The sequence below is a fragment of the Molossus molossus genome, unplaced genomic scaffold (genome assembly GCF_014108415.1).
Source record: "Molossus molossus isolate mMolMol1 unplaced genomic scaffold, mMolMol1.p scaffold_m16_p_11, whole genome shotgun sequence".
Lineage (NCBI taxonomy): Eukaryota > Metazoa > Chordata > Mammalia > Chiroptera > Molossidae > Molossus > Molossus molossus.
Window position 1 is genome coordinate 71,032,766 of NW_023425346.1, and position 24,463 is coordinate 71,057,228.

Consider the following 24,463-nt stretch of genomic DNA (forward strand, 5'->3'; position numbering starts at 1 on the left):
TATATAAAATAATATAAACATTATATAATATATATTATCCATTAAAGATGTTAACATTGAAAGCATCTGTAAAATTAAGGTCAACTAATGTCCTATATGATTAAAAAAAAAGAAACAAGCAGATGAACAAACTTAATTCACCTAAGCCTCACCTATATTTTACAGTTTCTTCTAAAATGCAATCTAAATGGAAGATGGTATTTGTAATTCTTCAAGGTCGGTTCATTAGAGTGTGTCTTCCTAGAAGGAAGAACCAGAAATGGCTCATGATCATGAAAGGCCCAATTCCATCTCAAAAAACCCCTCACTTTTATCTTAAGTGGTTCAGATAACAATTTAGCAGATATACAGGTAGCACACTTGGAAAACATTTCACATGCAATTTAGATTCTATTCACAGTAGGAGAAAAGAAAACTGGACATGAATAAAAAATCCCAGCATCATTTTGAAAGAGCACTGATGGACACGGCAATGTGATTTTTACAATATTCTCCATCCAAGTATTACATAGACTCAACCTGTAAAAGAGAAACTCCTGCCCTGGTTGGTGCGGGTCAGGTGGTTGGGCGTCGTCCCCTGCAGTGAAAGGTTGCCAGTTCGACTCCCAGTCAAGGCACGTGCTCAGGTTGCAGCCTCGATCCCCGGTGGAGGGTGTGCAAGAGGCAGCCAATCACATTGATGTGTCTCTCTCTCCCTCTCCCTTCTTCTCTCTCTAAACATCAATCTAAAAACCTTAAAAAAGAGAGAGAGAGAGAGAGAAACTCCTTTGCAAACAATGTTCCCATTTATGTTAATCAAATTAATGGAAATGAGAAAACATTTCTGTTTCCTTCTTCCCAATATTTCCCAGTAATAATGAAAGTAAATTGAACTTCTCTGGGAAAGTTTTTTTTTCTTGAATACAAATATGATAGTACTTTTTCATGTTTATCACAATATCTTCATTTGTGTGTTTTACGAGAGATATATTCTTATAGATTAAAAATTCTTATTGCTGCATAATCATAAGTAAGTGAATGTGCTTCATGGTGTGTGTGTGTGAGCTTTCGCGTTATCTCCGACTTGCATGCACCTGTCCGACTTCACAGAAACTGATTTCTCTGCATGGGTCTAAGATGGCCTTCAAGTCCATTTTTATCATCGCTGTCATTGTGTCAACATGAGACTAAATGAGTGAGAAGATAATAAAATGAATCCATGAAGATAACCAGCCCCAAAGTTCTGCTTTCTCAAATGTTAATGGACTGCCTCAGACATATGCTTGAAAAACTCCAAATCTTACTATTTTATATATGTATTGTGCTGTCCTACGTTGTACGTGATTTGATGTCTAGCCTAAAAAGGCAGGTATATACAGAGTGTATCTAACGAGATGTCCATACATCATGATAATCAATGAAATATTAAGTTCTTAAATGCATCTGTGAGTTGTATTTCTGGAGACGTCCATGGAGCGATATAACACGGGTGCCATCTATCATGCCTTTAGGCATTTGTCTGTTTTTCATGACGAGCCTAGGGGTAGACAGTCCAGCCTGACTTTGACGTGACTGCGTGTTAATTGTGGAAACCTTGTTCCCAGGTGGATGCTGGGAAAAGGGCAGAAGCTGTAGCAACAGTTGTTGCTGCGGTCGACCAGGCCCGTGTCAGAGAGCCCAGGGAGCCCGGGCGTCCAGAGGAATCGTACGCTCAGCAGACCACGTTAGACTACGGGTACAAGGAGCACGTTTCCGTCACGAAGGTGGCTGAGCACCCCCAGCGTCCGGCCTCGGAGCCCCACGTTGTCCCTAAGGCAGTCAAGCCTAGAGTGATCCAAGCTCCTTCTGAGACTCATATCACAACTACTGATCAAATGGGAATGCATATCTCATCACAGGTGAGTCTGTGCTGGCTGCTGTTTTTTATACCATGGGAAAGCAAGCTTAACACCTGTGGTCATCTGTGAACACTAATAATGCCGAGTTCCCTTTCGATGCAGATCACGAAAACTACAGATGTAACCACAGAAAGATTAGTCCATGTGGATAAACGCCCCCGCACAGCAAGCCCTCACTTTACCGTTTCAAAGATTTCTGTTCCTAAGACGGAACATGGATACGAGGTAAGAAGTTAAAGAGCATGGCAGAGAAATGTTTGGCGCAAGGGAACTGAGTATCTAAAGGGCGACGCGGAGTTATCTGTGGCCCAGGCCCTCGTGGCCTCTCTCTGGTCGTGTCCATTTGCATTCAATGTGGACTGAGAGCCCCTAGGGTTTGGTTTCTGGCCCTTGACCTGCCGGTGAGTCTGGAGTAGCAGGTGGTTACCTCACAGCTCTGAAGAGACACAAATTCATGCCGGCTTCTCTCTGTTTCATATTTTGTAATTACAATTTAATTTTCCTTATGCTATGAGACATTGCAGAGGAACTTCACTGAGAACGTGTATCAGTACTACAGACAGATATTGAGAAATCATAGGGTCACATCCTCAGTATGGCAAGATGGAGGGGTGGTACTGTGTGGTGGTCGGGTTGGATTGCGGGGTGACACAGCCTGGATTAGTGCCCTGGCTCTGCCCCTTATTAGCTCTGCCCTTGGGGCAAGTTAATACGTGTAAAGCCTTCTGGAGTTGACAACACATAGCAACCGTCAAAATGCATTATTCCTGTTATTATACACATCCGAGACATAGCACCCAAATCTTGCAAGCTTTCAAAGAATTGTAAGGGCCCTAAGATACCCATATTTGGGAGAGTCCCAAATTACCACTGAAACCAAATCATCCCAGAAAGCAACAGAACAAAAACAGGAAGGAACCTTTAAATTACTTTTCTGACTGTCTCCATTTCCACCTTTCAAAACAGATTTGTAGCTGAAACCTGAATGTGCTACTTTAAAGTAGTTCTGAGGACTTGACCGAGTATTTTACTAATTTCTTGATTTTGAATAGCTCACTGTGGTGTTTTCAAATGCAGCATTGGGATCATTACGTGAACATCATGACCGGACTTCAGAAGGCCCCCAGTGCCTTTATGATAAGAGTGTAAAATAAGGGGTTCTTAGTACAACTCTTCAAGAAAAGATACTTTCAGTATATTTTCCAAAGTGGCAGGAATGACAATGAGCTTTACAACGGGCTATCTCTAACTGACATTTCACTAACTCTAAAGTGATCATGAGAACGCTGGAAAAATGGGTCATACAGAAAGTTGACTCCACTCACAACAGGAATCCTAGTGGTGACGCACTTCTAGTTGATGCCTGGGTGACAGTGAGGTGACTTGATTTCCTGACTCCCGTTTCCGTTTAAGGCATCGATAGCCGGCAGCGCTATCGCCACGTTGCAGAAAGAATTGTCAGCCACGTCTACTCAGAAGATCACCAAACCCGTGAAGGCACCCACCGTGAAGCCTGCTGAGACCAGAGTGAGAGCGGAGCCCACCCCCTCACCCCAGTTCCCCTTCGCTGACACACCGGAGACTTACAAGAGTCAAGCTGGCATTGAAGTGAAGAAGGAAATAGGAGTGAGCTTCGCTGGTAGCACAGTCCGTGAAGAGCGCTTCAAAGTCCTTCATGGGCAGGAAGCCAAGGTGCGTCCCTGGACTGCATGCTTGTTCGTGACCCGTCCCCAAGAGTCGCGGCCAGACGTGCGGCAGTTTGTGCTACGGAAGTAGTCAGCCAAGCGTCTAGCCCTCCTCCTTTACTCTGCTCAGACTTAATTTTAGTGGGTCGGAGCTCTTCTTCTTAACCTATTTTTATACTCTTGCATGAGCTAAGCGTTTATGAGATTTCCCCTGATTTCATGAGCGTTTTGTAAACATCCTTTGTCAAAATCGTAGGTAACGGAGACAGCAAGAGTACCTGCACCTGTTGAAATCCCTGTTACTCCACCAACTCTGGTCTCGGTGAGTCAAGAAGTTGATTGGGTTGGACTGTATGCATATCTGGGCAAGTAATTTTAAAATGTGCAAAGATCCATTTCTCAAGCTGGAAAATGGCATTAGTGAGTTTACAAATGCTAATTTTAAGACCATACACTATTTGGCAAGAGAAGAGGAGATTCTGTTTGGCAACCTCAGTCAATGTAGTCAACAGATTTAGTGAGTTTCTGTAACGTGTAAGGCATGATTGGAAAAGTATGGAGATACATAAAGACAGATGGAGCCTTCAGAAATCTTTGCCCTACACAGAAAATGTCCATAAACAAGCAAGATCAAATATAGGGGGTGATGAGCACCTCGACAGAGGAAGGCTGAAGAGGGTGGGTAGATGGCAGAATCGGGGCGACACGCGGAGTTCTGTTGAAGAGGCAGCATTTGCTGCCGAGCCTTCGGGCTCTGTAACAATGTGACGAGATGAGAACTGCAGAGGGTACAGAGTTGCCCATCATGTGGCGTTAGCACACTCCACCTCGCCAATTTGGAAACTCCTTGCATTTAATTCAACTTGGGGATATTCCAATTTCTAAAGGAGTCTCTTTGCTAATGTTTCTAGAGTTCTGATCTTAGGAAACCATTTTACAGAAATTAGAATGTACATGTTTTAACCCCCACATTTGCTTAACATGTGGAGATCATTCATGAAAAGGCACATGTACCAATATTATGTCCTTTTTCTTCTCTCCTCAGGGCTTGAAGAATGTGACTGTCATAGAAGGTGAATCTGTCACCTTGGAGTGCCACATCTCCGGACACCCATCCCCAAAAGTGACATGGTACAGGGAAGACTACCAAATCGAAAGTTCCATTGATTTCCAGATAACCTTCCAGAGTGGAATCGCTCGTCTTATGATTCGAGAAGCCTTTGCAGAAGATAGCGGGCGATTTACTTGCAGTGCTGTGAACGAGGCTGGGACGGTCAGCACGTCCTGCTACCTCGCTGTGCAGGGTGAGTGTCCACCCTCCCGGGCCTTCCGCACGTGCCATCACTGTCACTCATCCCTCCCAGCCGACATGTCCTTCCGCAGTGCGGTTCTGCACACCTCGCAGCGGGGTCCCCTCTTGGAATTGAGGGTTGGATTATGAGTCAACTTAATTGTCATGCTAAGCAGGGGTCACTAACAAAATGGACTAAATGTCTGACTCAAATGAGAAACTTCTATCTTTTTCCAGTGTCAGAAGAGTTTGAAAAAGAAACCACAGCCGTGACTGAGAAATTTACTGCAGAAGAGAAACGGTAAAACATTTTTGCTAATGAGCTTTTGCTGCAGTTGCCCTTTGAACAACAGGGATTTGCAGTGTGTGGGTTCACATATACATGGTTTTTCTTTCACTAAGTACAGTCAGCCCTGGTGTCCGTCAGGTTTTGCATCTGCGGATTCAACTAACCGGGGATCAAAAACAGCATTTTCACATTCCCAGCCACAGATTCCCAGTGGGGAACTGAAAGTACTGTTTTCCATCTGTGGTTGGTCGCATCTGCGAATTTGAAACCTGTGTATGGGAAAGGCTGACATTAGAGTCAAAAGATACACGTGGCTTTTTACTGCACGGTGTCAGTGCCCCTAACCCCCACTTTGTTCAAGAGTCAACTGTCCAGTTTTGATTTAGTTGGCAAATTGCAATCACGATCCAGAAGATAATGTGAAGGAACTTTCTTCCCAGCTTTGTGGAGTCAAGAGATGTGGTCATGACCGACAGCGTCATGGAGGAGCGAGCAGAGCCCGGAGAACCCGCTGCTCCGTTCTTCATCTCAAAACCTTCGGTCCAGAAACTGGTGGAAGGTGGGAGCGTTGTGTTTGAGTGCCAGGTTGGCGGCAACCCAAAGCCCCACGTCTACTGGAAAAAATCCGGGGTTCCTCTGACCACTGGATACAGGTATTTTGACAACTGAATGATAGCGTGATTTATTCCATACACATACTTCCCAAAGGTCGCTTCTTTCACTACGAAGCCTGTGTTGTGTTTTCACGTGTTTGTACAGAGTCTTACTGAGAAGCAGAGTCATGTGACAAAGTGGATAGAAGATACATTCCAGTTTGATTCATTTATAGTTGATTCATTTATAGTTCCAGTTAAAAAAGAGAAAATGTGTATTTTTACACACACACACACACACACACACACACACACACACATTTTTCCAGAAAGAAACGGAGACAACTTTTAACAAAAACACATTATTAAGTAACTAAATGATAAAAGAGTGAGGGTCGTGTAATGAAGAAGAAAAATACTTATATATGAAAATTAATGTTAATAACTTAAGTATATTTGGAACCACTTATTTCTGTATAACTGATTCTAGTAGTATTATATTTTACTATTTATTTTAAAGAATATTCATAACTTTTCACTTGCGTGTCCCTCGTCACTCATGTGCACGTGTTTCCCTCAGTTTGCAGCAATCCGAGTCATTTTCGCTGGTAGGGTTTCGTCTCACGTTTAGGCTCATTGAATTTTATACCACAGATCCACATAAGGGTTATTTTGGTCACATGGTGTTATTTTATGACCTAATTTTTTGTTTGTTTATTTCCATAAAGACACAAAGCGATTTACAACAAACAAACCGGTGAATGCAAACTGGTGATTTCAATGACGTTTGCCGATGATGCTGGAGAATACACTATTGTTATTCGTAATAAACATGGAGAAATTTCTGCATCTGCCACCTTGCTGGGAGAAGGTCAGTGCAACCCTAACTAGTGCCTCTGTGCATGAAAAGAGCACAGACGCATGGAGGTAGCGACGCTGTGTTTGTCGAAGGCCTGTTGCGGTACCCTGGTTCTGACTGGCTCTGGCTCAGTCACTCCTCTTCTTGGCCTCAGCCGTATCAGAAAGTGTTTTAGACCACATCGAGTCAAAAGCCATACTGTGCCAAACCTCTGCGTTTCTAGTAGTGGTTTCTATTTGGTGGCATTCATTTGGTGTATATCGCGCCCTTGGGGATATAGGGATGCTAAATCCAGCTGCCTCCCAGATCCAGGCAGACAGTATCAGTGAGCTCAAGGAAGTCAATGGCAACCTGGAGAGCATCTGCCCTGCCTCAGGGGCAGTAGCGGCCTGTCTCTGGCACGTTGTTGCCAGGCACACTTGTATCAGGCTCCGTGTCGCTAGAGTTGCTGATATTTTATAGAAAAGCTGGAAATCACGATTTTCAAAATGTATAAATAATTTGAAAACAAAGAAATGTAATAACGTTAAGGCCAAACAAAATATATCTGTGAGTCGCCATTATCTTTGCTTAGCTGTTGACATTTACAGTGGATCATCCCACGCTCTGTCTCATTTGACCTGCATAACACCTGAGAGAAGGTCAGGAGAGTATCCCCATTCAGCAGATAAGGCACTCAAGAGCCAGGAAGTTAAATGAATTACCAAAAGCCACATAGGAAACTAGAGAGACCACTATGATATATCCCAAAGGATTGCCTGCTAATATGAAATTCTTTTCACAATAGTAGTGGCTGGTTTGACTTGTTTGGTTTTAAAATGCAATCTAATGAATATTTATTGAGCGCTTTGATACTAATATTTGGAAAATCTGTCTTTTGGTTATCAACTTCCCCTAGTGTCGGGCTTGCCTGAATGAACAATGGGATGAGGCTTTTACATAAGAACTTTAAACATTAACTCATGTTCTTAACTCCTAGCTGATTATGAGTCACTGATGAAGTCCCAGCAAGAAATGCTTTATCAGACACAAATGACTGCATTTGTCCAAGAACCTAAAGTTGGAGAAATAGCACCTGGATTTGGATATGCTGATTATGAAAAAGAATATGAAAAAGAACAGGCCCTAATTAGGAAGAAAATGGCAAAAGATACTGTACTGGTCAGAACTTTTGTAGAAGACCAAGTGAGTATAACAATAATGACCACATAAACCATTTTATAAATTATACTTTCCTCCCACAATTCCCCTTTTTGTTTAATATTTTCATTTTCAAATGATAGGGTCATGTTAGATTATTACTAATAGGTTCAGGACCACTGCGGACAGGTTTCCTCAATCTTTGTGACATTGCACATATGACTTTAGAAACAGACTGCATATATGGAGCAAAATATGACTTTAGAAATTGGCATCATATATATGCAGAAAAAGACAAATGCTAGCACAAGCATGTTCATTACTGCCAAGATCCTTTTATCTGTACGAAGAACACCCCATCTGTAACCCACAGCTTTAGAATGCCATCTACCCAAGATGTTGCAGCAGGAACCAGAAACATGACTAATACAGATTAAAAAACAAAACAAAGAGCTTTCTAAATCTTTCTCCTAGCGAGAAACTTCAATCAATCCTTATCTCTGAAACTAATATACTTAAAGAATTTCTATCAGTGATACAGCTATTTAACTGTCATCTTTTTTACTACAAAGGAATTCCACATTTCTTCCTTTGAAGAGAGGCTTATTAAAGAAATTGAATACAGAATAATAAAGACTACATTAGAAGAACTTCTTGAAGAAGACGGAGAAGAAAAGATGGCAGTTGACATTTCCGAATCTGAAGCTGTTGAAGCAGGATTTGATTTAAGAATCAAGAATTATAGGATTCTTGAGGGGATGGGTGTTACTTTCCATTGCAAGATGTCTGGATATCCATTACCCAAGGTAAAATATAAACCTTCATCATAGCTCCATGCCACAATAAAGACACAAATAGGTTACACTGTAACTACTTTATCTGCATTTAATTCACACATATTATTCGCAGATCGCGTGGTACAAAGACGGCAAGCGCATCAGACATGGAGAGAGATACCAAATGGACTTTCTGCAGGATGGCAGAGCTAGTCTGCGCATACCTGTCGTTCTTCCGGAAGATGAGGGAATCTACACCGCATTTGCCAGCAATATGAAAGGAAATGCAATTTGCTCAGGGAAACTGTACGTGGAGCCTGCTGCTCCCCTTAGTGCTCCAATGTACATGCCCACACCAGAGCCAATGAGCAGAATCAGGTAAGACTCGTCATAATTCCTGTTGGTTAGTATTTAAATTATTTAAAACACCAAATATCCCAGTGGCAAATCACTAGTATGTGTGTTGGTGGGGAGGAGGTGAGGGGATGGAAGCTGACACAGCACAGAAATCTGCCATTAGCAATACCAATAATTGCCGAGAGTTTTTATTTCTGCCCCTATGTAAGAAGAACAAAGCATTTTATTAGTGTAGCATGCTATTCATTTGCCAGTGTTATCACTAATATAATGGAGGCTCTAAGGTTTACCTGACACCTGGCTTTACATATGGTAGCCCTAATTTATATGATAATGCTACGATGTAGGGATTACTATTTCTAGTTTGAAAGTGGGGCACTAAGTCACTGCAGTCCTATGAAAACAGCCTCAGTTTACCCAGCCTGCAAGTGGAGGTGCCTGAACTTGAAGTCCAGTCCGAGCCATGCTGGCTGCAATGTACAAGACAGGGCTTTGTTTCCTAATACAATTTCTAAGTCTCTCCTCCTGTTGGATAAAGACATATGTTTATCTTTTTTTCATATTCACTGGTTTATTTAACCAACCAACATTTATTGAAATGTTTTGGTAGTGGAATCAAAAAGGCTTGGTGATTAATTAAATCAAGATGGTGAGAGAAAGACAGTACTAAGGCTCGTTCCAAGATTCCACATCCCTGGATACTTGGCTGTGTTAAATGACTACTGACTGGAATAAGGATATACAGAAAGTATAGTTTAGGGGCTATAATAATATATTCCATTTTGGATCCCCATGAGTTTGAGTGCCTTCTGCACCATGCAAGAAGTAAAATATAAAACAACATGGATGAACAAGAAATAAGAGGTTTGTTTATTTTGCTGAGTTTTCTCTATGCCTCATGAAAATATCGTCTTCCTTTGTTTTTCAGATCTGTCTCTCCACGTTCAGTGAGCAGGTCTCCTATACGCATGTCTCCTGCGCGGATGTCCCCTGCGCGGATGTCCCCTGCGCGGATGTCCCCTGGCCGTAGGCTGGAGGAAACAGATGAGTCCCAGCTCGAGAGACTGTATAAGCCAGTCTTTGTATTAAAACCTTCTTCTTTCAAATGTTTAGAAGGACAAACTGCCAGATTTGACTTAAAGGTTGTGGGTAGACCTATGCCAGAGACCTTATGGTTTCATAATGGTAAGTATGATAAGTTTTTGCTCACAAATTATTAAACCGCAAAATAAGCTTATATGTGTGCCCAACAATGAAAAAAAACCTATTTTGACCATCTATTTTTTTTACCTTATTTTTTGACAGGTCAGCAAGTTATTAATGACTATACCCACAAAGTAGTCATTAAAGAAGATGGTACCCAATCACTGATTATTGTCCCCACAGCACCCAGTGATTCTGGGGAGTGGACTGTGGTTGCCCAAAACAGGGCAGGCAAATCTTCAATTTCAGTGACTTTAACTGTGGAAGGTATTTGCTTTTAAAATAAAAAAGAAATGACCTTGTCACTTGGGTTACAAACAGGTATTTCAGTCCTGTTCACCCTAAATCATGACCTCTCTCTTTCAGCTGTGGAACATCAGGTTAAACCACTGTTTGTGGAAAAACTGAAAAATGTCAATATAAAAGAAGGTTCCCGGCTTGAGATGAGAGTCAGAGCTACGGGTAACCCTAACCCGGATATCGTGTGGTTGAAAAACAGTGAAATCATTGTACCTCATAAATATCCAAAAATCAGGTAAATTTGCTGGAGAATAATATAACTAGTCCATTCTGCAAATCCAATAACCAATGAAGCAACAACTACTTCTGTATTGATTATTTTTTTTCCACTTTTTTTTAGAATTGAAGGAACCAAGGGAGCTGCTGCCCTTAAAATTGATTCCACTGTCAGCCAGGATTCCGCCTGGTACACCGCAACGGCCATTAACAAGGCTGGCCGTGACACTACAAGATGCAAAGTAAACGTGGAAGTTGAGTTTGCAGAGCCTGAACCAGAGAGGAGGCTAATCATCCCCCGAGGGACATATAGAGCAAAGGAAATTGCAGCCCCAGAACTGGAGCCCCTGCATTTGCGATATGGTCAAGAGCAGTGGGAGGAGGGTGACCTCTACGACAAAGAGAAACAACAGAAACCATTTTTTAAGAAAAAGCTCACTTCCTTAAGACTCAAGCGTTTTGGGCCTGCTCACTTTGAATGCAGGCTAACACCAATTGGTGACCCCACAATGGTGGTGGAATGGCTCCATGATGGAAAGCCACTTGAAGCAGCCAACAGGCTTCGTATGATCAACGAGTTTGGGTATTGCAGCCTGGATTACGGAGTTGCATATTCTAGAGACAGTGGCATCATTACTTGCAGAGCCACTAACAAATATGGAACAGATCACACATCTGCCACTCTTATTGTTAAAGATGAGAAGAGTCTTGTGGAAGAAACTCAACTGCCCGAGGGCAGGATAGGCTTACAGAGAATTGAAGAATTAGAGAGGATGGCTCATGAAGGTGCACTTACAGGTGTAACGACAGACCAAAAGGAGAAGCAAAAGCCAGACATCGTCTTGTTCCCAGAGCCGGTAAGAGTACTTGAAGGGGAGACTGCTAGATTCCGTTGCCGAGTGACAGGTTACCCTCAACCCAAAGTCAACTGGTACCTCAATGGACAGCTCATCCGCAAAAGCAAAAGGTTCCGAGTTCGCTATGATGGCATTCATTATCTGGACATCGTGGACTGCAAAACATATGATACCGGTGAAGTCAAAGTCACCGCAGAAAATCCCGAAGGTGTGATGGAGCATAAAGTGAAACTTGAGATCCAGCAGAGGGAAGATTTTAGATCTGTCCTTCGGCGAGCCCCTGAACCAAAGCCTGAGTTTCATATCCACGAACCTGGGAAACTTCAGTTTGAGGTACAAAAAGTAGATAGACCTGTTGACACCACTGAAGCCAAGGAAATTGTGAAGCTCAAAAGGGCGGAGAGAATTACCCATGAAAAAGTGTCTGAAGAATCCGAAGAGCTGCGCAGTAAATTCAAGCGCAGGACGGAGGAAGGCTATTACGAAGCCATCACTGCTGTGGAGCTCAAATCCCGTAAAAAGGATGAATCCTATGAAGAACTCCTTAAGAAGACAAAAGATGAACTTCTCCACTGGACCAAAGAGCTAACTGAAGAGGAGAAGAAAGCCCTTGCGGAAGAAGGCAAAATCACTATTCCAACTTTTAAACCTGATAGAATTGAACTAAGTCCTAGTATGGAAGCCCCCAAAATCTTTGAGAGAATCCAAAGCCAAACAGTTGGCCAAGGCTCTGATGCACACTTCCGGGTCAGAGTCGTGGGGAAACCAGATCCTGAATGTGAATGGTACAAAAATGGTGTCAAGATCGAACGTTCTGACCGAATCTACTGGTTCTGGCCCGAAGACAATGTTTGTGAACTGGTTATAAGAGATGTGACTGCTGAGGACTCTGCCAGCATCATGGTAAAAGCCATCAATATAGCCGGGGAAACCTCTAGCCATGCATTTTTACTTGTCCAAGGTAATTTAAATTTCTTCCATTTGATGGATCTGTCTCTATTTCTCCATGAATATTCAGGAGTACATTTCTTTTTAATTTATGTTCCTGTTATTCTAACCGTAAATTTAATTTAATACAATGTGCTTTTATTTTCTTTTTCTTGTAGCCAAGCAATTGATCACTTTCACCCAGGAATTACAAGATGTCGTTGCTAAGGAAAAAGACACCATGGCAACCTTTGAATGTGAAACTTCAGAGCCATTTGTCAAAGTTAAATGGTATAAAGATGGTGTGGAAATTCATACGGGAGACAAATACCGAATGCACTCGGACAGGAAGGTTCACTTCCTCTCTGTCCTGACGATTGACACAACCGATGCTGAAGACTACAGCTGTGTGCTTGTGGAAGATGAAAATGTGAAAACAACGGCCAAACTTATTGTTGAAGGTAGTAGATCATTCTCTCAATGTTACTTAAGTTATAAAGTCATCCTTAGTATCTGATAAAAAGAGCTATTCACATTTCCCTTCTTAAAATGTATTATTTGGGAATTGGATATAAGTTCTGTAGAAAGAATCATGATTTTATACTAGTAATTAAAAATATTTGACAATTTGGATTTTTAAAAAGCAAGGTTTTTATGTCTTGTTTTTATTGAAATATAAGTCTGTGGTTTAAAAAAATAATTTAAAAATTAATCTCTTTTTATTGAATGTTTATTTCTCAGTCCATCAGCAGGTAGATATTAAGACTATTCCTGATAGTATGGAATAAATAAGAGATACACAAGGAATTTTCTCTACCCTAAGTGTAGATGCTTAACTCTCCAGAGAAATTAACTTCTTTTTATCTTATGCCTCAGGTGCAGTTATTGAATTTATAAAAGAACTTGAGGATATAGAAGTCCCAGAATCATTTTCAGGAGAGTTAGAGTGCATTATATCCCCTGAAAATATAGAAGGCAAATGGTATCACAATGACGTGGAGCTTAAGTCCAATGGCAAATACTCAATTACATCTCGCCGTGGACGTCAGAACCTCACAGTCAAGGATGTGGCCAAAGAGGACCAGGGAGAATACAGCTTTGTTGTTGACGGGAAAAAGACCACCTGTAAACTAAAGATGAAACGTAAGTCCTCCTGTTCCTGTGGGTCTGCAGTGAGCATCATTGTGGTTTATTGAAAAACAATAATCATAAAGTTCCTTTTTCTCCCCATTTCTTTTACAGCCCGTCCCATTGCTATCCTACAAGGACTTAGTGATCAAAAAGTCTGCGAAGGTGACATTGTTCAGCTTGAAGTTAAAGTCTCCTTAGAAAATGTGGAAGGCGTCTGGATGAAAGATGGCCAAGAAGTGCAGCCCAGTGATAGGGTTCACATTGTGATAGATAAACAGTCACACATGCTGCTCATTGAAGATATGACTAAGGAGGATGCTGGAAATTACTCCTTCACCATACCGGCCCTCGGAATGTCAACCAGTGGGCGCGTCTCTGTCTACAGTGAGTGCAACTTACATAGTTTTATGTGTACACTGTCAAGTGAGGTAGTGAACTGCAATGAACAGGCATTTAAAACAGAATTCATAAATATTTTACTTGTGTGTTTGTGGTTTTGCAGGTGTTGATGTGGTCACACCTCTAAAGGACGTTAACGTGCTTGAGGGTACCAAAGCTGTTCTCGAATGTAAGGTCTCCGTCCCTGATGTGACTTCTGTTAAATGGTATTTAAACGATGAGCAGATCAAGTCTGATGATCGCGTACAAGCTGTTGTCAAAGGCACTAAGCAACGGCTAGTCATTAACCGGACCCACGCTTCCGATGAAGGACCTTACACGCTGATGGTTGGCAAAGTTGACACCAGCTGTAATCTGTCTGTGGAAAGTAAGGATTCTTCCATTTAACTTAGCATTATTTTAAGCATTCTATGTTCCCAGTATAATAATAACCAAGCGATTATTTTACCTTTTCCCCAGAAATTAAAATTATAAGAGGTCTTCGTGACCTTACTTGTACAGAAACCCAGAATGTGGTCCTTGAGGTTGAGCTGTCCCACTCAGGAATCGATGTCCTGTGGAATTTTAAGGACAAGGAAATCAAACCCAGTTCTAAGTATAAAATTGAAGCTCATGGAAAAATATATAAGTTGACAGTTCTAAATATGATGAAAGATGATGAAGGAGAATACACATTTTATGCCGGAGAAAATATGACATCGGGAAAACTTACTGTGGCAGGTGGGTACATGGATACTTAACCTTAGTTCATATGTGGGACAATTGTTTTAACATGAGAGTCATTGCTCATTTCCTGCCACTTTCCCAGCAGTTTCTCACTTCCATGCCTCTGCGCATGCTCTTCTCAAAGCCAATAGTACGCTCCACATGGTCATGACCTCCCTAAATTCCAAATGTTCTTCCAGGCAGACCTACCTCAAATGCTTTCTCCTCTGTGAAACCTTCCTTAATCTCTTCATTTGTAGAAGCTCTTACTCCTCCAACCTCAGGTTCACTTTATGTGCGCCTCTTCCATGGTCTTGACCATATACTTGTCTCAGTCCCCATTTCTTCTTTCGGCACCAGGATGGAAGCTCCCCAAATCTGGAATTGCTTCACTTTCTTCTTTGCGTGCTCCACTATGAGAGATGATCGTTCAGTGTTTGTTGAGTGGAGCTTTATTTTAAACTTTCTTACTCTAAACATGTATTTCTTTTTAAATCACTTTTGTTTCTTTCATACTTTTTATGAACCCAGTGAATATTTAGAAAATATAACTCAATGTATCTATTTATCTCTGTCTTATGACATGAAATAGACTATTTTCATTTAGCAGAAATCCTTAGCTTTAAAATGAAGAATCAAAGGTATAAGCCAGTTGTCAGGAAAAAGAACTACAAGTCATCATGAATCTGTTTTGTTCCTTACAATTGAAGTATTGAGGAGTGGGGAGGTTACATTGAGATTAAGTTGTGCTGTCCATGACATCTGGTGTACAAGCAAGTCATATGGGAATACTGTTTCTTATTCTGTATGTAAGTTGCATGGTTTATACTTTATTACATTATAAGGTTTTCCCCAAGTTTTGACTATGAAAAAACTTTTGAAACAAAATTTCAGATCCTGAATTTTGGTATATTTAATATAAGCTATATGTTTTTAAATATGTGAAAACAAGAAAAAACTATGAGTCCCTCTATAATTCACCCAGTATTTTAGAACTATCTACCATAGCCAGACACTGCTAGGAACTCGGGGCACAAAAGATGAATAAGGCATAATATTTTTTTCCTCAAGGAATTTGCAATTTAGAGGGGGACAGATACATCAGCAACTGACTTGCTGAAGGACTAATTATTTCTGCCCATGGATGATGGCACGGGAGGCGATGGGGAAATACTTCAGAGCAGAGATGACATCTGTCAAAACAGTGATTTTTAGTATGGGAATCTCTAATCTTATAGGAACATTTATGACTTGTACATTTCATTTAGCAACTTCTTCCCAATCAATTATCGGATCTATTCCCAGGAAACAATGCCTAGGAAGACTAAGTAGGATGTTGGAGGGAAGGAGCAACACCATTAGAGGCCCTCCTGTGTCCTGCTGCACAGCATGGTTCTCAGAATTCCCGTTAACCCTTCGGTTGCCTTCCCTGTGCAAAACCTTCCCCATTCCAGTGTTTTCCCTGGCTATCAGTCATGCATCCTCACAATGGGTGTTTCTGTGATACTCTTTTAATATGGGTTAAAATAATTGTATTAGACATTTCATGATGTTCAAATTCACATTTTACATTTTGATATTTTACATTTGACAAGTTCAAAGATTTCTTTATGGTATAAATATTTTAAAAGGACTCACACTTGTACTTCTCTTGTTCCGAAGGTGGGGCCATCTCCAAGCCACTCACGGACCAGACGGTGGCTGAATCTCAGGAAGCAGTGTTCGAGTGTGAAGTTGCCAACCCTGATTCCGAGGGCGACTGGTTGAAAGATGGCAAACACCTGCCAATGAGTAACAACATCAAAAGTGAATCTGATGGCCACAAAAGGAGACTTATCATTGCTGCCACCAAATTAGATGACATTGGAGAATACACCTACAAAGTGGCCACCTCTAAAACATCTGCTAATCTCAAAGTAGAAGGTCAGTGATATCATAACAGAATTACCCATTTCAAATCACATACATTCTTGACAATTACTGTTTTAAAAGTCAAAAGATAGAACCATTTTAGATACCATATGTCTTTATTTCATAAAACCATTAAGAACTCTCTAAACTTTCTTTCTGAGCCATGTACCACACAGTACAAAATTGTTTGTAGGATGTGTTTATGTGAAGAAGCATTTCTTACGTTCCAGCTCTGTGCAACAGTGAAATTAGATGTCATCCTCCATTCCTCTTTCACTCTTCTCCAATCTATTAAACAGTTAGTGTGTGGTTCCGTGAACTTCCTCCCTTTCAAGTATAGAAAAATTATTGCACAATATACATTTCAAACCCAGGTTTTCCTAAATAATCTCAAGGTATCTTTTAAAGCAGAGGTACTGCATAACTGTAAAAATTTTTATAACTATCTATGACCAGGTAATGATCTTACTTAGGACTTCCTTTATTTGTGATACCATCCTTATTTTCTAAACCCATCATGAATCTGTCTTCAGCTGTCAAAATTAAGAAGACGCTGAAGAACCTCACAGTGACGGAGACGCAGGATGCGGTTTTCACCGTGGAGCTGACGCACCCTAACGTAAAAGGGGTCCAGTGGATCCGAAACGGGGTTGTGCTGGAATCCAACGACAAGTACGACATCTCAGTCAAAGGAACCGTTTACTCTCTGAGAATTAAAAACTGTGCCATTGTGGATGAGTCTGTCTATGGCTTCAAGCTGGGAAGGCTAGGAGCCAGTGCCAGGCTGCATGTGGAGAGTAAGTTGACTTAGAAACACTTTACAAGTTGCCAACTCATGGTTACCATTATGTGAACCATGTCACCGAATCATTTTAACTTTCCATTTTAGCCGTCAAGATCATTAAGAAGCCAAAGGATGTGACCGCCTTGGAAAATGCCACCATTGCCTTTGAAGTTAGTGTTTCCCATGACACGGTTCCAGTAAAATGGTTCCACAAGAACGTGGAGATTAAGCCGAGTGACAAACACAGGCTGGTCTCCGAAAGGAAGGTCCACAAACTGATGCTACAGCATATTGCCCCCTCGGACGCTGGGGAATATACAGCGGTGGTGGGACAGCTGGAATGCAGAGCTAAGCTCTTTGTGGAGAGTAAGTACTGGGCACTGCCCTGGATGATTGGCATGTATTCACCTGTCTGTGTGAGTCCTCTACTTTTAAAGTAAATACGTTGACCGAAGTACTTTCTGATTTCCCCAAGCATTACATATCACAAGAACCATGAAAAGCATCGAGGTGCCTGAGACCAAAACAGCCTCCTTTGAGTGCGAGGTGTCCCACTTCAATGTCCCCTCCATGTGGCTGAAGAACGGTGTGGAGATTGAGATGAGCGAAAAGTTCAAGATAGTGGTGCAGGGTAAACTCCACCAGCTGATGATCATGAACACCAGCACCGAGGATGCGGCAGAATACACATTTGTCTGTGGCAATGACCAAGTCAGCGCCACCCTGAAAGTGACCCGTAAGTTACAATAAAATTATGTGGAACATCCAGTAGATTCATTGTTATCCCATATGCTACATGTTTCCTTCCTGACCATGTGGTCCACTGAAAAGCCCTTGACGGATAGGTCTACTGAGAGTTCACACTGAGCTAGGCACTGGTATCTCCATCTAGATAAAATTTTCCAATTAGAATAGCATTGAAAGGCTACCTGTAATAATTTTCCAGTGTCTTTTGCTTATGATTGCGGTTTCCCTATCACTTGACATTGTCCTGTACAGAAAGGGGTACCTGGAAGATATCATAGTTCATATCTCTGAACTGTCATCATCTTACCAGATGTAATACATACATTCCAGGTTTTCATTCTGCACCTGTTATGACCCACATCATATTGATACAAAGTCTCCTTGGGTGTCTTTCCTTCCCCTTTTGCAGCAATCATGATTACATCTATGCTGAAGGACATCAATGCTGAAGAAAAAGACACCATTACCTTTGAGGTGACAGTGAACCATGAAGGCATCTCTTACAAATGGTTAAAGAATGGTGTGGAAATCAAATCAACTGATAGGTGCCAGATGAGAACCAAAAAGCTCACCCACTCACTGAATATCAGAAATGTGCACTTTGGAGATGCTGCTGATTACACCTTTGTGGCTGGAAAAGCTACATCAACAGCCACCCTTTATGTGGAAGGTATGGCTTCATAAATGTCAAGTCCATAAATAATGCCAAACACACTGTAAAAATGTTAATCAGTGTATAAAATGATAAATGGATAATTAGAATGTGGTATATCCATGCATTGGAATATTACTCAGCAATAAAAAGGAAGTCCTGATACATGCTACAACATGGATGAACCCTAAAAACTTTATGTTGAATGAAAAAGCCAGTCACAAAGAATTACATTTTGTATGATTCCATTTACATGAAATCTTCAGAGTATACACATCAATAGAGATGTAACTTGGCTAATTCTGAGGACAAACAATGAGGGGATGTGGGGGTAATGGATAAGGGATTCATCATTTCTTTCTAGGGTAATGAGAATGTTCTAAAATGGATTGTGGTGATGGTTGCAGAACTCTGAAAATGCTAAAAGTCACTGAATCACATACTTAAATGGGTGAATTATATAGTATGTGAATTATATCTTAATAAAGCTATTAAAAACGTTGATTTTTCCATGCTATTTTCCAGCTCGCCATATAGAATTTAGGAAACACATTAAGGACATTAAGGTTCTCGAGAAGAAGCGAGCCATGTTTGAATGTGAAGTGTCTGAGCCTGACATCACTGTACAGTGGATGAAAGATGGCCAGGAACTGCAGATTGTGGACAGGTCAGTTGTTTTGTCTTGCTACATTCCAATTCCCAATTTCCTTTGAGTCATCATGCATTTAACTTCAACTTCCATTTCATCCGTAGAATAAACATACAGAAGGAGAAATATGTCCACCGCCTTCTGATTCCATCCACCCGGATGTCTGACGCCGGGCAGTACACAGTGGTGGCAGGAGGCAACATGTCCACTGCCAACCTCTTTGTAGAGGGCAGAGATGTCCGCATCCGAAGTATTAAAAAGGAAGTCCAGGTACGGTATGCGTGCCAAATTTGGGGGGAAATTATCAAGTTCCTAATCCAAAATTTTATATTTTAAGTATTGACTTTTAAGTTGTGTAACCACAGTCTTCTAAAGAATTGAGTCAGCTGATTTTTACGGACTTAGATTCTTATGCTGACATCAATTTAGTCAGTTTCTCCTCACTTAGGGAATAAGTGTACCCTCAGCTGCTGTCAAAATTCTTTAATTAACACAGCTGTAGAAGCTTCACTGTCTAATACATTAAATGGCTACTTGCCAAACAGCAGCAACCAGGAAAAAAGCTAAAATTTAAATTGTGGTGTTCACACATCAACTAGAATTGGGGGATTTTGGACCAGGTCGCCTTTTCTCGGGAGCTGCCCGTCAGAGAAAGGCAGGTATATAGGAACTTGGCTAGGAACACTAACCCTGAGGTCCAAGAGGAATACCAGTTTGAGGCAAGCTGGATTCCTAGCAAGGATGCTGATCAAACATCTTTGCTACCTACCACATGCGCAAAGCTTGTCCTCGTGGGTCGGTCTTTCCATATGATATAATGGAGGTAACATGTTAAGAGAAATACCATTTAGGTTTAACTTCATCATATTGCTCATCCAAGAAGAACCAGGCATCACAGGCCTTAGGCCACAGTGACAAAGCCTTCAGTGCGGGTTCAGACAACCTGGATATGACCTCCACCCTTTACTGTCCGATTCTGACCCTGATTGCCTCACTTTTAACATAATTCCTACCTGGTCCACAAGGTTATTCTTTATAGCACATGAAATCAAATTGAATGGTAACTTAAAAGAGCTTTATACATAATTTAAAAAAGGCTGTGGATGTAAAGTATGATGATTTATGTGATTATTAATTAACAAGCAAACATTTAAGGATAAAACCATTGCCTCTTTGAGCAACCTCCTCAGTGCAGGTGAAAGCATGACTCTTGACAAAAGAAGTTCAGGTGCCATTTGCTCAAGGACGGGCAGGAAAATTAGAACATGCTTTAATGAATCAAGTTGTTATATCATAGTGGATAGGTTTTTCATGCTCTTCAAATGAACACTTTTAAGAACGGGTTGACTGAAAGGAAACCAGGGCTTCAGTTTTCCTTTTATGTTGCTTCGTTAAAAGGTTATTGAGAAACAACGTGCTGTCGTTGAGTTTGAGGTCAACGAAGATGACGTTGATGCCCACTGGTACAAAGATGGCATCGAAATCAATTTCCAAATCCAAGAACGACACCAATATGTTGTAGAGCGAAGAATTCACCGGATGTTTATCTCTGAGACCAGGCACAGTGACGCCGGTGAATACACCTTTGTCGCAGGAAGGAACAGGAGCTCTGTCACCCTCCACGTCAATGGTAGGTGGCGATAACGTATTTGTTATCCATCTTGAATAACTCTCCCTTTTAAGTTACGAAAGTTCTAGTCACTTCTGGGTAACTTCTAAGGCCCCTATGGTACCCATGTGGTTACAGCTATGGTCATTTTCGTAGTACACCTATGGAAAAGGGATGGCAGCTGTTAAAGGGACTATTAAGCTGTCACTTCCAAGGAGCACCTGATGGCTAGACCTTTATTTATTGGTCAACACTATTGAACATAAACTGCACATCAATTATACTTCAAAGGGGTTTCTAGATACAGATTCAGCTCTTCTACTTGTCATCCCTAAGCCCTAACTGCTTAAGTACTAGCAGCACCACCAAGCGATAGGAGCATTTCCAGCCTCTAGTGCGCAGTGCCTGGGAGAACCCAGAGGGCCACAGGCCGTGTGGAATGAGGTTCTCTCTGCCCAAGCTCTAGGACCAGGGGCTCTTTCTTTGGAGGAGCAATACCACCTGCTACCAAGTCCTAAGAGGAATGCCATTGAACCATGCACTTTCCTCATTAGAAGACTTAGAGCTGAATTTCAGGCTGGCCTAGATCTGAGACTAACACAGATACACAGAGAAAATGAAACCTCCATCCCTATCCTTCCTTATCTTGGGATCTGTCTGAACAAAAATACCCCTGAGGCAGACAAAGGGACACTAGGAATAATCTCAAGTTTGGTATTGTTTTTAAATGTATCTTTATTGTTGAAAGTATTGCAGACGTCTCCCCTTTAATCCCTCACTGGCCCCTTCCACCCTGTCGCCCCACCCAGGCTGTCCCTGCACTGGTGTCTGTGTCCATTGGTTATGCATATTCGCGTATGAATTCTTTGGTTGATCTCTTCCTGCTCCCCTCCCTCCCCCCTAAACCATATTACCAATATTGCCTTGGGCCCCTAAGAGACCAAATGGTCATGGTATCCAGTTACTATTAGTTCTATATTAGTAGTGGGGAAACTGAGGCACAGAGAGGCAAAGCAGGGTCAACCAACTTCACAAAAGTCATTTCTCTTCATTTCTGGGTTTCATGCATTACCCAGTTCCTGATCAATCATCACTTTCATTAGCATAACAGGAAAGCTGAGTTTTAAGAAATCTACCTAATTACACTTAACTAGATCTGAAATAACATTCATTCATTCTTTCATACTTACAGACACTCTCCACTGGCACCTGCTCATTAAGCGATGACCATGACATATACACAATGATTTACAAAACAAACAAATGAAATGAGCCACCTTACCACACGATTTACCCAAATGAGCTTTAAAGATAAATATCATGTGGAAGTTGTCCTAGAATTCTTTAGGGTACTGGCCATCACTACACCCCCACCCGGACTGTAACCAGAAATAGGGGTAATCACGTTATCTTGAGAAACACTTTCAGCACCCTCTGCCCTACTGCACAATAGCCACAGTATCTTTCTAAATCTATTCCTTTTACTTAAGGATATCACATTCCAAATGGTTTATTTTCTCCCCTCTTAGCACAAAAAAATTGTCCTAATATGCTGAGGCAAGCAAAGATATCACGATTTCGAAGTTTTATTATCAGGCGTGTAACCACCTGGCGACAAATTAATCTAAAGTTTCACGGGCTCTCCCGTGTTCTTGCATTTTTTCCACAAGCTATTTATTTTCATTTACTTTCAGCTCCAGAACCACCCCAAGTTCTGCAGGAGCTCCAGCCCGTTACTGTGCAATCTGGCAAGCCTGCCCGCTTCTGTGCCGTGATATCTGGCAGACCACAGCCCAAAATTTCCTGGTACAAGGAAGAGCAGCTGCTGTCCACTGGCTTCAAGTGCAAATTTCTCCACGACGGGCAAGAGTACACGCTTTTGCTCATTGAAGCCTTCCCGGAGGACGCCGCCGTCTACACCTGTGAAGCCAAGAATGACTATGGAGTTGCCACCACCTCCGCTTCGCTCTCGGTGGAAGGTAGGAATGTCTTGCTACTTCTTAGCTCATAATAAAACCCGAGAAACCAGCATCTGCATCCTCCCAGTGCATTTAAAAATACAATTTGGAGCTCATAAAGGCAAAGCGCTCCACCACGAAAATCAAGATATGTAAGTCGGCACGCTCCATTCTATGAGGACTCAGTCATGATAACTCCTGTGGTCTCTTTCTCCAGTTCCGGAGGTTGTGTCTCCTGACCAGGAAATGCCAGTTTATCCTCCCGCCATCATCAGCCCGCTTCAGGACACTGTCACTTCCGAGGGACGGCCAGCTCGCTTTCAGTGCAGAGTCTCTGGAACAGGTAGGTGTACAAGCAATAGTATCATCGCTAATGTTTGCAAAGAATGATGTGTGTGGGTGGAGTCTTATCACCTTTTTCTTCATCACAAACATGTCTCATGCATTATTTAAGGATTGGTAGGACTCTTGCAGAAGACTTACTTGAATTATTGAATTAAAATTAGATCAGTATTTTCTGATATTGGACTGTACACCTAAATATGGTTAGGGTAGTACCTTTTGTTATGGGTTGTTTTTTTTTTAACCACAATTAACAAAAGGACTAGATCATTGTTTCCCAATGTTTTACATTTCATGTTTTCTTTATTACTATAGTTGCACTTTTGTTATTTCTTGAATATAATAAAACTACAGTTATTTTTAGATTAATTATAGTAGCATTTACAAAAGATTCAAAAGAAGGGCCTATTTATATGTAAGACATTATTGGGTCTCTCAATGTCTGTGTGAAAATGTTTATTACCCTCTAGTGGTTTTATGGTCAGAGAGGTTGGATTTGAATCTTGGCTTCACTGTGTGACCTGTGGCAAAGAGATGATTTCTCTGGTTCTCTTTCCCTCGTGAATGAAGTGACAATAATGTCACCTTCAGTCTTAGAATGTACATGTCGTGAGGCCAGGGATCCGTCTCAGTAACCAGAACCCGGTGCCTGCAAAGCAGTAGCTGCGAGAAGGGAAGCTCTGTGGGGACAAGGGGGAGCCCTCGTCCTAGAACAGCTCCGTCCGTAGTAGATGCTCAATAAGTAATGATTGATTGTACACGTTAACAGTTGTTGAATGATTAATGCCAATTACTTAAGACTATTACCAGGATTACATTGGATAACCCAAGTCAGCACTTAGCTCACTGCCCATCATATAGTAATTCCTCAGTCAGTTTGGATTTTTTTTTTTTTAATTTTAGAGACACTTATTAAAGCTGGGGACAGTGAAACAAGGAAAAGCCTAGGACAGCAGGAGAGGGCCTGGGAGGGGAAATGAGCCCGGGCTGGGCTGCTTTGACCCACTGAGAAGTCAGAGAAAAGGGGGCCTAGGAGACAGGTTCAGGGGATCAGCCCAAGACAAACTGTGGCTGCCCATTGCTGCCCTTGTTGCAAGCCTAGGGGTCCCTAAGAGTTTAGGAGATGCACACCGAGGAAGATGGGGGGGTGTTCCAGGGAGGGCCAATCAGTTAGGATTTTTAATTGGGGCATGCCACCCAAATACC

At 41.6% G+C, this 24,463-nt stretch overlaps 1 protein-coding gene across 1 annotated transcript in view; it reads left to right on the plus strand.

The window, feature by feature from the left end:
- TTN (titin) overlaps positions 1 to 24,463 on the plus strand; it is a 272,606-nt gene that overhangs the window by 21,334 nt on the left and 226,809 nt on the right. The window contains exons 14-43 of the mRNA XM_036253264.1: positions 1,584 to 1,877; positions 1,980 to 2,102; positions 3,291 to 3,569; positions 3,819 to 3,884; positions 4,608 to 4,866; positions 5,091 to 5,154; positions 5,583 to 5,795; positions 6,464 to 6,606; positions 7,574 to 7,779; positions 8,307 to 8,540; positions 8,644 to 8,888; positions 9,796 to 10,052; positions 10,173 to 10,337; positions 10,437 to 10,605; positions 10,711 to 12,404; positions 12,550 to 12,831; positions 13,247 to 13,513; positions 13,613 to 13,885; positions 14,004 to 14,267; positions 14,360 to 14,620; positions 16,268 to 16,528; positions 17,050 to 17,313; positions 17,406 to 17,666; positions 17,776 to 18,036; positions 18,457 to 18,717; positions 19,225 to 19,366; positions 19,453 to 19,618; positions 20,747 to 20,978; positions 22,652 to 22,936; positions 23,133 to 23,258. Coding sequence (XP_036109157.1) covers positions 1,584 to 1,877; positions 1,980 to 2,102; positions 3,291 to 3,569; positions 3,819 to 3,884; positions 4,608 to 4,866; positions 5,091 to 5,154; positions 5,583 to 5,795; positions 6,464 to 6,606; positions 7,574 to 7,779; positions 8,307 to 8,540; positions 8,644 to 8,888; positions 9,796 to 10,052; positions 10,173 to 10,337; positions 10,437 to 10,605; positions 10,711 to 12,404; positions 12,550 to 12,831; positions 13,247 to 13,513; positions 13,613 to 13,885; positions 14,004 to 14,267; positions 14,360 to 14,620; positions 16,268 to 16,528; positions 17,050 to 17,313; positions 17,406 to 17,666; positions 17,776 to 18,036; positions 18,457 to 18,717; positions 19,225 to 19,366; positions 19,453 to 19,618; positions 20,747 to 20,978; positions 22,652 to 22,936; positions 23,133 to 23,258 — 8,017 coding nt within the window. The remainder of the gene's footprint in view (positions 1 to 1,583; positions 1,878 to 1,979; positions 2,103 to 3,290; positions 3,570 to 3,818; positions 3,885 to 4,607; positions 4,867 to 5,090; positions 5,155 to 5,582; positions 5,796 to 6,463; positions 6,607 to 7,573; positions 7,780 to 8,306; positions 8,541 to 8,643; positions 8,889 to 9,795; positions 10,053 to 10,172; positions 10,338 to 10,436; positions 10,606 to 10,710; positions 12,405 to 12,549; positions 12,832 to 13,246; positions 13,514 to 13,612; positions 13,886 to 14,003; positions 14,268 to 14,359; positions 14,621 to 16,267; positions 16,529 to 17,049; positions 17,314 to 17,405; positions 17,667 to 17,775; positions 18,037 to 18,456; positions 18,718 to 19,224; positions 19,367 to 19,452; positions 19,619 to 20,746; positions 20,979 to 22,651; positions 22,937 to 23,132; positions 23,259 to 24,463) is intronic.